At 32.6% G+C, this 13,707-nt stretch overlaps 1 protein-coding gene and 1 pseudogene across 1 annotated transcript; both read right to left on the reverse strand.

Moving 5' to 3' along the window:
• Positions 1 to 726: 726 nt before the first annotated feature.
• LOC120149758 lies at positions 727 to 3,759 on the reverse strand (annotated as a pseudogene).
• A 7,161-nt stretch (positions 3,760 to 10,920) lies between these two features.
• LOC120149572 (chaperone protein dnaJ 72) lies at positions 10,921 to 13,442 on the reverse strand. The gene is made up of 3 exons (XM_039162307.1): positions 12,908 to 13,442; positions 12,421 to 12,490; positions 10,921 to 11,254 (listed from the first exon to the last, which is right to left on the reverse strand). Exons 1-3 carry the CDS (start codon positions 13,414 to 13,416, stop codon positions 11,195 to 11,197), a joined length of 639 nt encoding a protein of 212 aa, XP_039018238.1. The 5' UTR covers positions 13,417 to 13,442; the 3' UTR covers positions 10,921 to 11,194.
• Positions 13,443 to 13,707: the final 265 nt, after the last annotated feature.

The following is a 13,707-nucleotide window of genomic DNA, read 5'->3' on the forward strand; positions in this document are numbered from 1 at the left end:
ATTATCGTGTCGTTAAAATTTAATGGTCAATGGAATAATTAAAATTAAAATCAAATTTAATGCTATAATTAAAATTTAAAAATCAATATAAATAAACGATATACAACCTAAAGTTCAATGATATTTGATATAATTTACTCTAAATATTTTATCTACTTAAATGTAAGCAATCTTAAACTCACTTTAAAAAAATCATTTTCGTGAATCACTTTTAAAAATCATTTTTCACCATTCTTATTGTTATTTTAAATAGACAAAAAAATATATTTTAAACATTCTTTTGAAAATATAAGAGCTTAATATAAAAAAAATGTCCCAAACAATATTTTTTCTTATTTAGGTACTTAACTATTTTTATTTAAAAGGTTCTTAATGTTATAAAAATTGTCATTTTAAGTGTATAATTCGTCACGATCATTAAAAAAACCCTAAACCACTTAAAATATGACATCTTAAATTATATTTTCTGGATTTCATATACGTTAATATACCACATGTACTGATTAAAAAAACAAAAAGTAATTGCAATAAAAGAATAATGATTCAAGAAATAAATGGTCGGTATTTGTTAAAAACAATTACGTGACAGTATTTAAATCACTATATCGTACAATTTCTTTGATAGTTAACCATAGCAAAGCTCCAATGAAAAATATATATATGTTTTCTGCTGAATATATGTAGTTTAATGACATCCAATTAAAACTATTTCCCATAGTCCCAAAATCATCTCTCCTCGAAATGAAAGCTGGTTGATTGGGTGCACCGAGGCACCACCGTTGGCAGCGGCGCTGTCCTCAACCTCAATCCTTTGGAAGAATCTTGAGCCATTCCTATATGAGATGTAACCAGCATCCCCCATTCATTCATCCCCTCGTTCTCATCATCTCTTCCACCACCAACACCCTCTAGACCAGCTTGGTACACCTCACACTTCCACTCCCACTTTCACAATCCGTAGGGTTCCCCATCAGTTGTTTGATCATTATGGGGTGATGATGATGAGACTCCGAAGGGAGACCCACAGGCGCCGTGTACTCGGTATAGCTGACTTGAGTTTGGGTTTGGAAAAGAGAGTATTGAGGCGTGGGTGGTGGGTGCAGGGGAGGATAGTGAAGGGCTAGCTCCGCCTTGTTTAGCTCCTCCAAGCTTTGTTGAGCGGTGGTGGTGGTGTTGAGGTTGTATTGGTTGCTTGATCTGTGCATGAGGAAAGTGGTGGAGTTTGGCTGTCGCTTGAAGTGTGGTGTTGTTCAGCTGCCGATTCGACGAGTTGATGCTTGACCCCCCGTTGTTGACAACTTTGAACAGGTTCTTCTTCTTGAACACCCTGCATACCACCCATCCATCTTCCTACACATGCATGCAATTTTCTTTTTTATATATAAATGATGAAATCACCAATGTTTACTAATGCCAAATTCTGGTTTTGGTCCCTCCATTATACTTAAATTTTAAATTTAGTCCATGTATTTTACTTTTACATGATTTAATCGTCTATTTTATAATGTCATTTAATCATTTAAATAATCAACACTATTAACCGAAACATATTGAAGATGAAGCGAAGGGGCATTGCCAAAATTTTGGAAAATTTTCATTAAGTTCCTCGGTTTTTTTTTGTTTTGTTTTGAAAATTGTCTGTCCAACTCAGTTGGTAAAGCGTAAGCTCTTAACCTTGTGGTAATGGGATCGAGTCCCTCGGTGGGCAATTCATAATTACCGGAGGTCTTCCACGAAAGTTGCTCTCAACCTAGCGTTGGGGACAGCCTACTAACTACCTCCCTTACCCATTATATAGAGATATGGTCAGCTAATTTCATTAAACCTATACAACTTTTAATATTTTAATTAGGCCAATTTAAATTTCTTCAAAAATCTTATTGAGCCCTAAGTTTTTTTTTCAGAAAATATAATTAACCCCTACAAGTTTTAAAGATTCTCATTGAGCCCTTAAAAGTTTTTAAATTTTTTATTAGACCTCTTAAAACCTAATGTCAAGATCTGTTATTGGCCGTTAACTTTTTTTTTCTCGGCAAAAGCTGATATTAAAGATAGAAAGACTAAATAAGCCTATAATCTTGTCAAAAGCACACCAATAGTATGAACATATCAAAAATTACTAAAATAAAAGAATGTAAAAAAAAACTCTCAAAACTCTTATCTTCGGAAAAGCTCGCACCTAACCAAACACAATCATCATTATAGTTAAAATGCATATATGAGTTTTTCTTAAAAGCACTTTCAACTCATCGTTTTCAGGTGGAATATTTTGTGTTAGAATGTTTGCTTTTAATAATAAAAAAAAGTCTTCATTTACTTGGATGGTTAATAGTATTAGCTATTTAGATGAACTAACATAAAAAATGTTCAAGGATGAAGTTATGAATATAAGTACCAATTGAAGTAGAGTAGATGGATGAAAACCATAATTTGCATGAGGGAGAGAAAGAGAGTACTAACATGGGGGTTTCCTTGGGGATCGTCGCCGTCTTCTAGGCGGTATTCATGATGATCCAGTCGGTCTTCTGGCCATGGGGAGCTTTCCTCGGAGAAAACAAGGGTTTTCCTCATACCAATCTTCTTGTAGCTGTTTCGAATGCACTTGTCCCTGCCCGTCGCTTTCCAAAACCCAGCATGGGTTGCCCTATCGTCCTCGACCCTGTCGGTATTTCCTTGTGGCTGAAAAAGTACCACTCGTTTTGTGGACTGATCCAATCCTACACCTCTCTGTATATACATACACATTGCATATTATAATCTCCCTTCCCATTCATCATAATTATACAAGATTGTAACTTGAAAAAAAAGTACATCATTTGATTGTTTAATTACTCTAACAAGCTACACTCTTGAGTTATATCTAGAAACTAGGGTTTAAATGAGATGAGGTAGATCGCGAGTTACTCGAGTTCGAACTCATACAATACTTATATCAAATGGATTGGATTCGAGCTCGAACTCCATTCTAGTCGAAATGATACTGATACTCTTTTTGAAAAGTTCATAAACAACTTGAAAAACCTATGAGCAACTCAAACAAATATTAAATTTTTAATCTTTAAAAAAATTATAATAATACTAGCATTTATTGTTGTGTGTTTTTTTTAAATAGACTTTCATGTATTTAAGGTTATGTTCGAATTCAAGTTCAAGCTTCAATCTAACTCGAGTTTGAGCTTCAATCAAACTAAGTCAAAGAATGTTTTGATATCAATTTTTTCGAATTCGATCGAGCTTCAATTTTTATTTTGAATTCGAATCAAACTTGACAATTTTAAAACTAAAATAAATATATAAAATTTCCTAGAGGAGTACGGTATGAAACATTAAACTGAAATCAGTGTAGGGTGTAGAGAAAACAATTTTGTAGAACACTCGGGATTGTAAAGGGATTTGAATTATATGTTGAATTGTATAAGGTAATAGTTCTAAGAATTCAGGATCTCTATAGAGAGAACAATATCCTCGTTTGACATTGAGTCCTCTCAATGAGTTCATGATATAATTTTAGATAAAACATCGATGACAGAATGGATCAAACCCTAATACTTGAGTCAAACATTCAAAAGGAGCACAAGCAAAGGAGCAAAACACTTTACCTTGCAACTCCCAAGGTTCCATCTTGTTCAAATCCACTTCCCTAATGACCTCCATGTCGAACTTCTGAAACGACACCTTTTTGGTCAAGTAGTAGTGGAGGAGCTCTCGTCGGTGGGATGGAATCGGAACCGGAGGCACTCCGCAGTTTGATGAACCCATTCACCTCTTTTAGTAGCCAAAATCTTGATGATCAACTAACACGCTTTCAACTATTTTCTTTCTTCTAAAACTCTTTCTAATGTTAACGTGTGTGTACATATATATGCAAAAGGAGGAAGATGAAGATGGAAGCAATGATTTGAAGGAAGAGGGGGTGGTAAATATGGAAGTAAGTATGTCAACGGGTGGGGCTGTGAGAGGAAGTTGACGACCGGTCACTACGCCGCCGGGGAGGGTTAAAGTTCGCGTAAAAAGCAAGTCTAAGGAATAAGACTATGATTAGTATTTTTAATGAATGCTTTAACCTCGGGGCCTGCTCTACATGCCCTACAGGAGTGTCTTAACTTATCTTTTATAAATTTACTCGAGTTTTCCATATCATTTTAAGACATATTTTTGAAATACTGTTCACTAAATCCAACCTTGGTTAATACATATAAAAAACTGTTATGTATAGGGATTCTCTTAAGAAACTTCTTACTATCTGTCATACCGGATTTTTCAACATTTCTTCAATAATTAGTCTTCAAACAAACCTTTTTATTTATCGAAGTATCATATCATGTCCTGAGCAAATCATCAAGTGAATTAAAGTGTATAAACCAGACCTAGACAAGATAAGACTCCTTACATATCCACGTGACTTATCAAGATGAAATTCAAGGTTTGATTATCATATATTTCTAGCCTGATCAACTTACAAATAGTTATCACGACCCTACAGCTGATGCACATACTAACGATCACTATAAATACTCACATCAATATTGGAAAGGATATGGCCATTTTTCTTCTTCCTTATGATAATCCACTCTACACTTCATCTAAACACCGATCCACAGTTATCCTCTCACTGACTGTGATTTTCCGTCCAAATTAAAAGGGTTAAACTACTCACAACCGACAAGATAAACTTATTCCCATAAAGAATATTCTTATTACCCTACAAGTATTACCCTACAAGACAAGTATTTGGGAACATATATGTTATTTTTACTTTTTTTAAATTACAAGTACAAACACAATCACAAATAATGCATATAAGAATATATCTAAAAGAAATCCTGCAAATAATTTATAAGATGAAAACTGAGGCAGAATATTGAAAGATTCAAGCCTCAATTTTTACCAACTCTACTAAGACTTCACTAACATATATGTTTAACATTTAAAAACATATTAGTTAGCTTGCAAGCATGTAAAGTACGTTAAATGTATATAACTTGTCATATTTAATGAATATCTAAACTTTGCACCAATCAGGGAACTCAATATTAAAGAATAATTGGTATTCTTAGAAATTTTAAGTTCGAACACGACGTCTATAAATATATTTAAACGTCATTTTCGAATTATTAAAAATATTAAAATATATATTATCTCATAATTAACATATACTAATAATAAATAAAAAAAACTTTACACGCGCTGCAGATAAACTTGGGACAAGTACGTTCTAAGTATGTAATTTATTGAATAGAGAGAAAAAAATGACAACAAACAATCCCGAGAAAATAAAAAGAGTTTGATTTGATGTTTCCTAAAGCAAGGTTTGAAAAAACAGCTACTTAAACTTCTTGGGATCTTCGCATCGTATAGGAATTGGACGGCCTTTGAATATATATATAACCAAGAAGCCAGAGTTAATATATATGATGGAGTCTGTAATGAACGTAGTTGGGTCCAAATAACAACAGTTGGAGACGCAGTGGCCACAGCACAAGATTGCAATGCTGGTACGACTGATGAGGGTTCTGAGTAGTTTTACTTGATTGAATTGCACGCTAATGTTTTTTTGGTGATTAATTTGACCTCTATTTATCTATTTAATCCTTCATAGATGATGCAGTGTGGTTGAATATCCTTCTTAGTGGATATTGTTATTGAAAAATGATTAAGCCCCATAGTTAGAATCCATCCACTCTTGCATGCTTAGTTGTTTAGATGCATGCATGCGTGTTTATATATTCGGTAAAACTTTAAACTTTTATATATTTAAGGTTTAAGCTTTTATATATATTTATATATCGGTCCTGTTAAGCTTTATAAATTAATTGGGGATTATCTTGGATAAAGGAGGGTTGATAAACTATCTTGAAACCCCACCAATGTAGAGTATATGCCGTGGAATTTAGCTATTGGATAAAGTAAGCCATGAGTTCTATCAGATAGAGCATGTAAAGTAGGATTAAGCCCAAATGCTCGTGCGGAAATATCAAATTAGGGGTACGCAGATTAATTTGTAATCGTTAATTGATGTAACATTATATTTTATATGTTAATAATCGAATCATTAAAGTTAAATATTAATTAAACAAATTGTTAAAAGTGATTTATTAACAGTTACGATTATAGTTACTAATTTTGATAAATTATTAATCATCGATTAAATGTTAATAAATATTAAAGTATATTTTTTAAGAAAAATAAAAACATAATGATTTGTTTTGTGTTTGTTAAAGGTTTATATTTAACACTTTGATGGTGTATTAGACTATTGTAATATGTTAAATTTGTAGTATGATTAATGATGATGTATTTTATGTTGTATTAATTATTATTAGTATTGGTATGCATTTTTCTAACTAAATATGAAGTTATGTTGAGATCACTCTATTTAAAATTTCTTTATGAAAATTTTAATATAATATTTATTAAATGGATTGTTTCATTATGCTTAAAAGAAACGATTAACATGCGAAAACGAAATTTATAATACGTTAAATATTAACATGTAATTGAACCGTTAATAATGGTTAACAGTTTTTTTAACGATTAAGTTACAATTAATAAAATTCAGTAACCATTATACCAATTAATCGGTCATTTAGAGTAAACGAAAAACCTGCTGTAAACACCCTTAATCTAAACCTCAAAATCCTTAGTCAAAGTCTATTTGAATTGCAATAGAAAATGCAACGTGCGTTTAAAAAAACGCCATACCCTACAACTAGAACTGCTCAAATATAAACCTTCTAAATAACAATTTCTCTTTTATCACGCAATGGGTTTTGGCAGAAAATGCACCGTTCAATTATCCTAAGGGGATACTAAGTACAATATGGGAAGGGGAAACTATAACCGTTGCTTATTCACTGATTATTGTCCGCTACTACTTTTGCGAACACCTTTCAACAACCACTGCATATACTCAAAAAATAATCAAGTCCCCATCAGTACTTCAGTCTTAAACTTAAACGAACTCGTGATTGTTTATGCAACTTCATAGCGTGATAATGTCAACCAACTACCAACACAGCTGTCGCTACAACCTACGGCCTTCAAAAGTAGAGACAAGAAACAGATAATAGAAACAAGGGGGAAAATAGATTAAAGATAAGATAAATGCAATTCAAGGGATTTAATTATCCCTTCAGGTCCTGAGTTTAAGCAATGCGTATATTAGAAGTACAAGGTTTGTCAAAGGATTAAAAATCTTTGAACAGATACTACCCTGTATTTATCCATATCTATAAAATATATATATTATAGGTAATCCTCTTGAATTTTATAGGCTAATCCCCAGTCCTTAAAAACAGTGCAAAAATACCATATAACATAATCTTGATTAAAGTAGTCCTAGCAAATCCAACTCTAGCTGATTCTCAATCATCTTTTTCTTCTTGAAGTGGGAGTAACATTCCTTATCAAGAAATATGTATAATCATCTAATAGCCATAAATCTAATGTCAGTCTCCTGCAAAATAATCACATATAAATGGCACAACATTGGTTTACTTCAAGTTTTGATCCCCTAATTCAATTATTCTATTTCCATCGTTTGGTTCATAAAAGCATTATGAGGAGAGAACCTTACAAGATAAAAATGATGGTTGCTTGTTCTCTGGGACAGCTTCATATCATAGATTAACATTGGACTCTTAGATATCTGATTTTTCACCTGGCCTCACTAGCCAAATTCTAACATAGAAATAGACTGTCGCAAGTCTTGTTTCCATTTAGCACCATAAACTAACTAATATGCACTCACCTGGCCTCACTAGCCAAATCCAATCTCTTATCTTTCCCTTGATCGATCTTACTTGCTAACGAATTGCTTTATGCGTAGAATCTACATAAATGTACATTTCGAGACCATCATTAGATACCTACACACTTGTAATTGGATACTATCAATTTAAACGAACTTATTAAATCCATATCCCCAATTTTCCTTTAGGGGGAATCGGTTCCCCCCCCATGGGGGTATCGGTTCCCCTATGACATACTGGAAATTCTTGTTCGTTTGAAGGGGTCGGTTCCCCTTGAATGGGTACCGATTCCCCTTGCCCCAGAAATCATATTTTCAACCCGAAATTTACTTCATTTCCTCTCAACACTTCATATATCATCCCCTTTTCATCCTTAACTCTAGTACACATACTTAAACCAATCTATATTCATTTATTTCATCTTAAACCTCAAAATCCTATATTCCATACGAGATTCAAAAATCATACCAAATTTTCAATGTGTTCTAATTCCAATTCTAACACCTTATACTTCTTAATTAGATTGATGACAAGTCAAATTCATCCTTATAATTTCAAAAACCTTTCTATATCAAAACTTCATTTCTACTCTCTTAATAGAAATCCCTTTCTAATTCTCCCTTCTTGATGTTTAGTTTATACAAGCTTTCCTTAAGCTTATATAACCCCAAGATTCAAAACCAACTTATAAATTCCAGAAATTAACAGTTAAAAATCAAACTTACCTTTAAGCTGGGCTACGAGAAGAAGAGAAAGAGAAAGAAGAAGGCTTCCAGAACTCTCCCAAAACCCACGTATATCACCTGTATTTAAAGGAAAAATACAAAATATCCTTTAATCTTAAAAGACTAAATTACCCCTTTAATTATCCATCTATGCTATTCAATCCATCATCAAAATTCTTTACTTAAATCCCAACACTTTTAACTTATTTCAAAATTGAGCACTAAATTTCCCAAAATTTACATTTTAGTCACTGACCCGGCTTTCGGGATGTTACAGATGCAGTGTGGTTGAATATCCTTCTTAGTGGATATTGTTATTGAAAAATGATTAAGCCCCATAGTTTAGAATCCATCCACTCTTGCATGCTTAGTTGTTTAGATGCATGCATGCGTGTTTATATATTCGGTAAAACTTTAAACTTTTATATACTTAAGGGTTTAGGCATATCTATTCAGTAAAACTTTAAACTTTTATATATTTAAGGTTTAAGTTTTTATATATATATTTTTATATTCGGTCCTATTAAGCTTTATATTATTATTGGGGATTATTTGGATAAGGGGGGTTGATAAACTATCTTGAAACCCCACCAATGTAGAGTATGCCGTGGAATTTAGCTTATTGGATAAAAGTAAGCCATGAGTTCTATCAGATAGAGCATGTAAAGTAGGATTAAGCCCAAATGCTCGTGCGGAAATATTCAAATTAGGGGTATGCAGATTAATTTGTAATCGTTAATCATAATCGTTAATTGATGTAACTATTATATTTTATATGTTAATTAATTGAATCATTAAAGTTAAATTATTTTAATTAACCAAATCGTTAAAAGTGATTATTAACCGTTACGATTATAGTTACTAATTTTGATAAATTATTAATCATCGATTAAATGTTAAAAATTATTAAAGTATATTTTTAAGAAAAATAAAAACATAATGATTTGTTTTGTGTTTGTTAAAGGTTTATATTTAACACTTTGATGGTGTATTAGACTATTGTAATATGTTAAACTTTGTAGTATGATTAATGATGATGTATTTTATGTTGTATTAATTATTATATAGTATTGGTATGTATTTTTTTAACTAAATATGAAGTTTATGTTTAGAATCACTCTATTTAAATATTTCTTTATGAAAATTTTAATATAATATTTATTAAATGGATTGTTTCATTATGCTTAAAAGAAACGATTAACATGCGAAAAAGAAATTTATAATAGGTTAAATATTAACATGTTATTGAACCGTTAATAATGGTTAACCGTTTTTTAACGATTAAGTTACAATTAATAAAATTCAGTAACCATTATAACAATTAATCGGTTATTTAGAGTAAACGAAACGATTAACCTGCTGTAAACACCCTTAATCTAAACCTCAAAATCCTTAGTCAAAGTCTATTGAATTGCAATAGAAATGCAACGTGCGTTTAAAAAAACGCATACCCTACAACTAGAACTGCTCAAATATAAACCTTCTAAAAATAACAATTTCTCTTTTATCACGCAATGGGTTTTGGCAGAAAATGCACCGAGTTCAAATTATCCTAAGGGAATACTAATTACAATATGGGAAGGGGAAACTATAACCGGCAAAGACAGTCAGTGCCAAGGTTGCTTATTCACTGATTATTTGTCCGCTACTACTTTTGCGAACCACCTTTCAACAACCACTGCATATACTCAAAAACTAATCAAGTCCCCATCAGTACTTCAGTCTTAAACTTAAACGAACTCGTGATTGTTTTATGCAACTTCATAGCGTGATAATGTCAATCAACTACCAACACAGCTGTCGCTACAACCTACGGAGCCTTCAAAAGTAGGAGACAAGAAACAGATATAGAAACAAGGGGAAACTAGAGATTAAGAGAAGATAAATGCAATTCAAGGGATTTAATATTATCCCCTCAGGTCCTGAGTTTAAGCAATGCGTATATCCAAAGTACAAGGTTTGTCAAAGGATTAAAAATCTTCGAACATATACTACCCTGTATTTATCCCATATCTATAAAATATATATATTTATAGGCTAATCCTCTTGAATTTTATAGGCTAATCCCCAGTCCTTAAAAACAGTGCAAAAATACCATATATAACATAATCTTGATTAAAGTAGTCCCTAGCAATCCAAACTCTAGCTGATTCTCAATCATCTTCATTTCTTTCTTGAAGTGGAGTAACATTCCTTATCAAGAATATGTATAATCATCTAATAGCCATAAATCTAATGTCAGTCTCCTGCAAAATAATCACATATAAATGGCACAACATTGGTTTACTTCAAGTTTTGATCCCCTAATTCAATTATTCTATTTCCATCGTTTGGTTTATAAAAGCATTATGAGGAAGAGAACCTTACAAGATAAATGATGGTTGCTTGTTCTCTGGGACAGCATTCATTATAATAGAATTAACTTGGACTCTTAGATATAATGATTTTCCAACAGCAAAACTGTTAGACATGGTTGTGGGTTTATCATATACAACCATGAGTTTACAGGGTTGAGAAATATTCCTGGTACTACAATAACCAATACTATCACACACTGAAAATTATAACATAAAATAACTATGGGAACAGAAAATAATATATCAACAAACAAGAGGAACTATACAGCAATACTCTTGATCCACAGCTGCAGAGAAAGGCACCAATATGAAACCATGGAAAGCCTAGCAGAGAGTGAACTAAGTTTGAGAAATGGCCTTCTTATGTATCTCTACGTGCTTTGGCTTTCTCAATTGACTCCATGGCTTCTTCAAATGATTTCTGCGTAAAAACTTGAAATCAGTAATGTTACAAAGTAAATCTCTATAGAGGAAATATCCTTTGGTATCAAACAACATTAGAGGTCACGTCATTCAAACGTAATTTCCTGTCACTTCGGATTTACTGAGTATATTTATGTCAAAGGTAAGGCTTTATCATACAAAGACAATGTCAAAATAGACAAGATTAGAGTATATATTAGAAAATTTGGCATGCATATCATTTACAACTATTTCAAAAAGTAAACTGATAAAAAGATATGAAATGGGAATGGATAGAAATGAGTATGAGTCCAAGCCTTGAAATTCTGCACTCTAAGAACTTCAAATCTATGCTTAGAGCACCTGAGCCTTTTCTTCAGTTATTCGTGCATAATCCCCTTATTCAAAAGAGCAGGGTCAAAGCAAATCAGAAATACAATGACTTAGACTGTGCTTAAAAAGACATAAATACCGGAAAAGGATAAAATTCAATAATAATAATAAAAGAAAACACTTAGACCTTATGACGTGCTAAGGATGCTCAAGCAAAATGATGTAGCATCTACCATAAGAAAAAAGGTTTCACTTTATACACACATTGGAACATAATGTGTGGAATGCAAAGTTATTAAATTAGGTTCCAAACAAATAGCGATCTGCGTTTTAGGCAACTGCAGTTTAGAGTTGGAGGTTCTGTGTTTGGAGTCTAAGTTATATTTTAGGATAATGTTGGAAAAGAATTATAGCTATTTAAGGATTAGGAAGTTAGGAGGCTAATAAATCAACGTATTCGTTCTATTGAAATATCGGATATTATCAATGCGTTCTCAGCATTAGTAAAGATAACTCCTAAGATACTCTAGGTAAGAAGCTTTATGCTATCTTCTCTTACATCAATTATATGTTCCTATGTTCCTCAAACCTCAAGAATTCACATAAAAAACCTATTCGACAAAAATTACCCTCCTAGGCTAGCTTTCCTGTAAAGAATGTTTGTTTGCCTAGTTCTTCCCCATAGTACAAGACATCCCAAAAGTTTCTACTTTTTTAATAACTGAAAAAGGAAGCTAGTATTACAGATTATATAGTGAACAATCCAGGAAGACAAAAGCTGTCACAAATGAGACGAAGAGACTCAAAGGAGAAGCAGTGAAAAAGAGAAAGGATAGAGCAAAATATACATACCCCAGGATTGTGCATTTTCCATAGTGCTTCTCCGCTGTTATCAATTGCGACAATTCCACCATACAAAGCACTGTAGAGGTCATAAATAAGCCAGTCATTGCTAAATAACCCAGTAAGGCGTTGAGCAGAATTCATAATAAGGTCTAATTATCATCTTAATTCCTCTCATATACTGAATTTTAAATTTAATCTATCTATCTTATTTTTTAGTTGGCATGATTTGATTTTGATCCTCTACTTCAATAATCTTATTAGTCAGTCCAAATTAATATCTTTTCTGCTGATCACTTTCTTAAGTAGCTCATATAATTTTTTTTGACAGTAAAAATCCATGTAATTATCAGCAACAGTTAATTGTATTATCAATTAGGACTTGGAAGATCAAACTATGTAAAGAAGGATTAAATCGGCGACTGAAACCATAATCAGACCAATTACGAATAAAATTAAAATTGTAGGAAAATAATGAAAGAAACAAGGAGATTACCCGGCAAAGACAAGATTGATAAGGAAGGTGCGCGTGGAGAAAAATCGAAGTGGAATATGCCAGAAATTACTGGTGTAACGTTGATGGGTATTTTTATAAGAATAAGAATTGGAAGAACCGTAACGGAGGCGGAGCGGCGGTGGCGTTTGTGTATTGGTGGAATAATTATGATTATAATAGGAGGAGGAGGGGGAAGAAAGATTGTAGTGAGCGCGCTTGATATCGTCGCTGAGGACCTCGTAGGCCTCGGAGACTTGCTTGAATCGGAGGGTGGCGGAGTCTCGTACGGGTTTCGGCGAATGGGAGTGCTTGTCGGGATGATATTTCACCGCCAGCTTCCGAAACGCTTCTTTGATTTCTTCTTTGGTGGCGCTCCGGCTCACGCCCAGTACCTTGTAAAGATCCATTTTCTGTTGTGTTCGATTTGCACTCCCTCTCTCTCTCTCTGTCTTGTGAATTTTCCTTCTTTTTCCTTTCTTTATTTCTTCATTCACTACATTCCACGCCATCGACTTCGTGGCTCGCCCATGTCCTTTCTTCTTTAACCTCGTTTATTTGTTTACATAATTCTTTTATGGGTAAACTACAGATTTGGGCACTTCCGTTTAAATTTTATAAACATATGATCATTAAATTTTAAAAATATAATACATAATCACTTTTGTTTTATTTTAATTAAGATTATTTTATTTAAAGTTTAAGGATTAAAGTAAAAATTAAATATTTTTACTTACGCGTCACATCATTAAACTAATAGAAGTCAACGTTTCAGTGACATATAATAATTAAAATAAAATAAA

Source organism: Hibiscus syriacus, unplaced genomic scaffold (assembly GCF_006381635.1).
Source record: "Hibiscus syriacus cultivar Baekdansim isolate YM2019G1 unplaced genomic scaffold, ASM638163v2 tig00111008_pilon, whole genome shotgun sequence".
NCBI classification, from domain to species: domain Eukaryota; kingdom Viridiplantae; phylum Streptophyta; class Magnoliopsida; order Malvales; family Malvaceae; genus Hibiscus; species Hibiscus syriacus.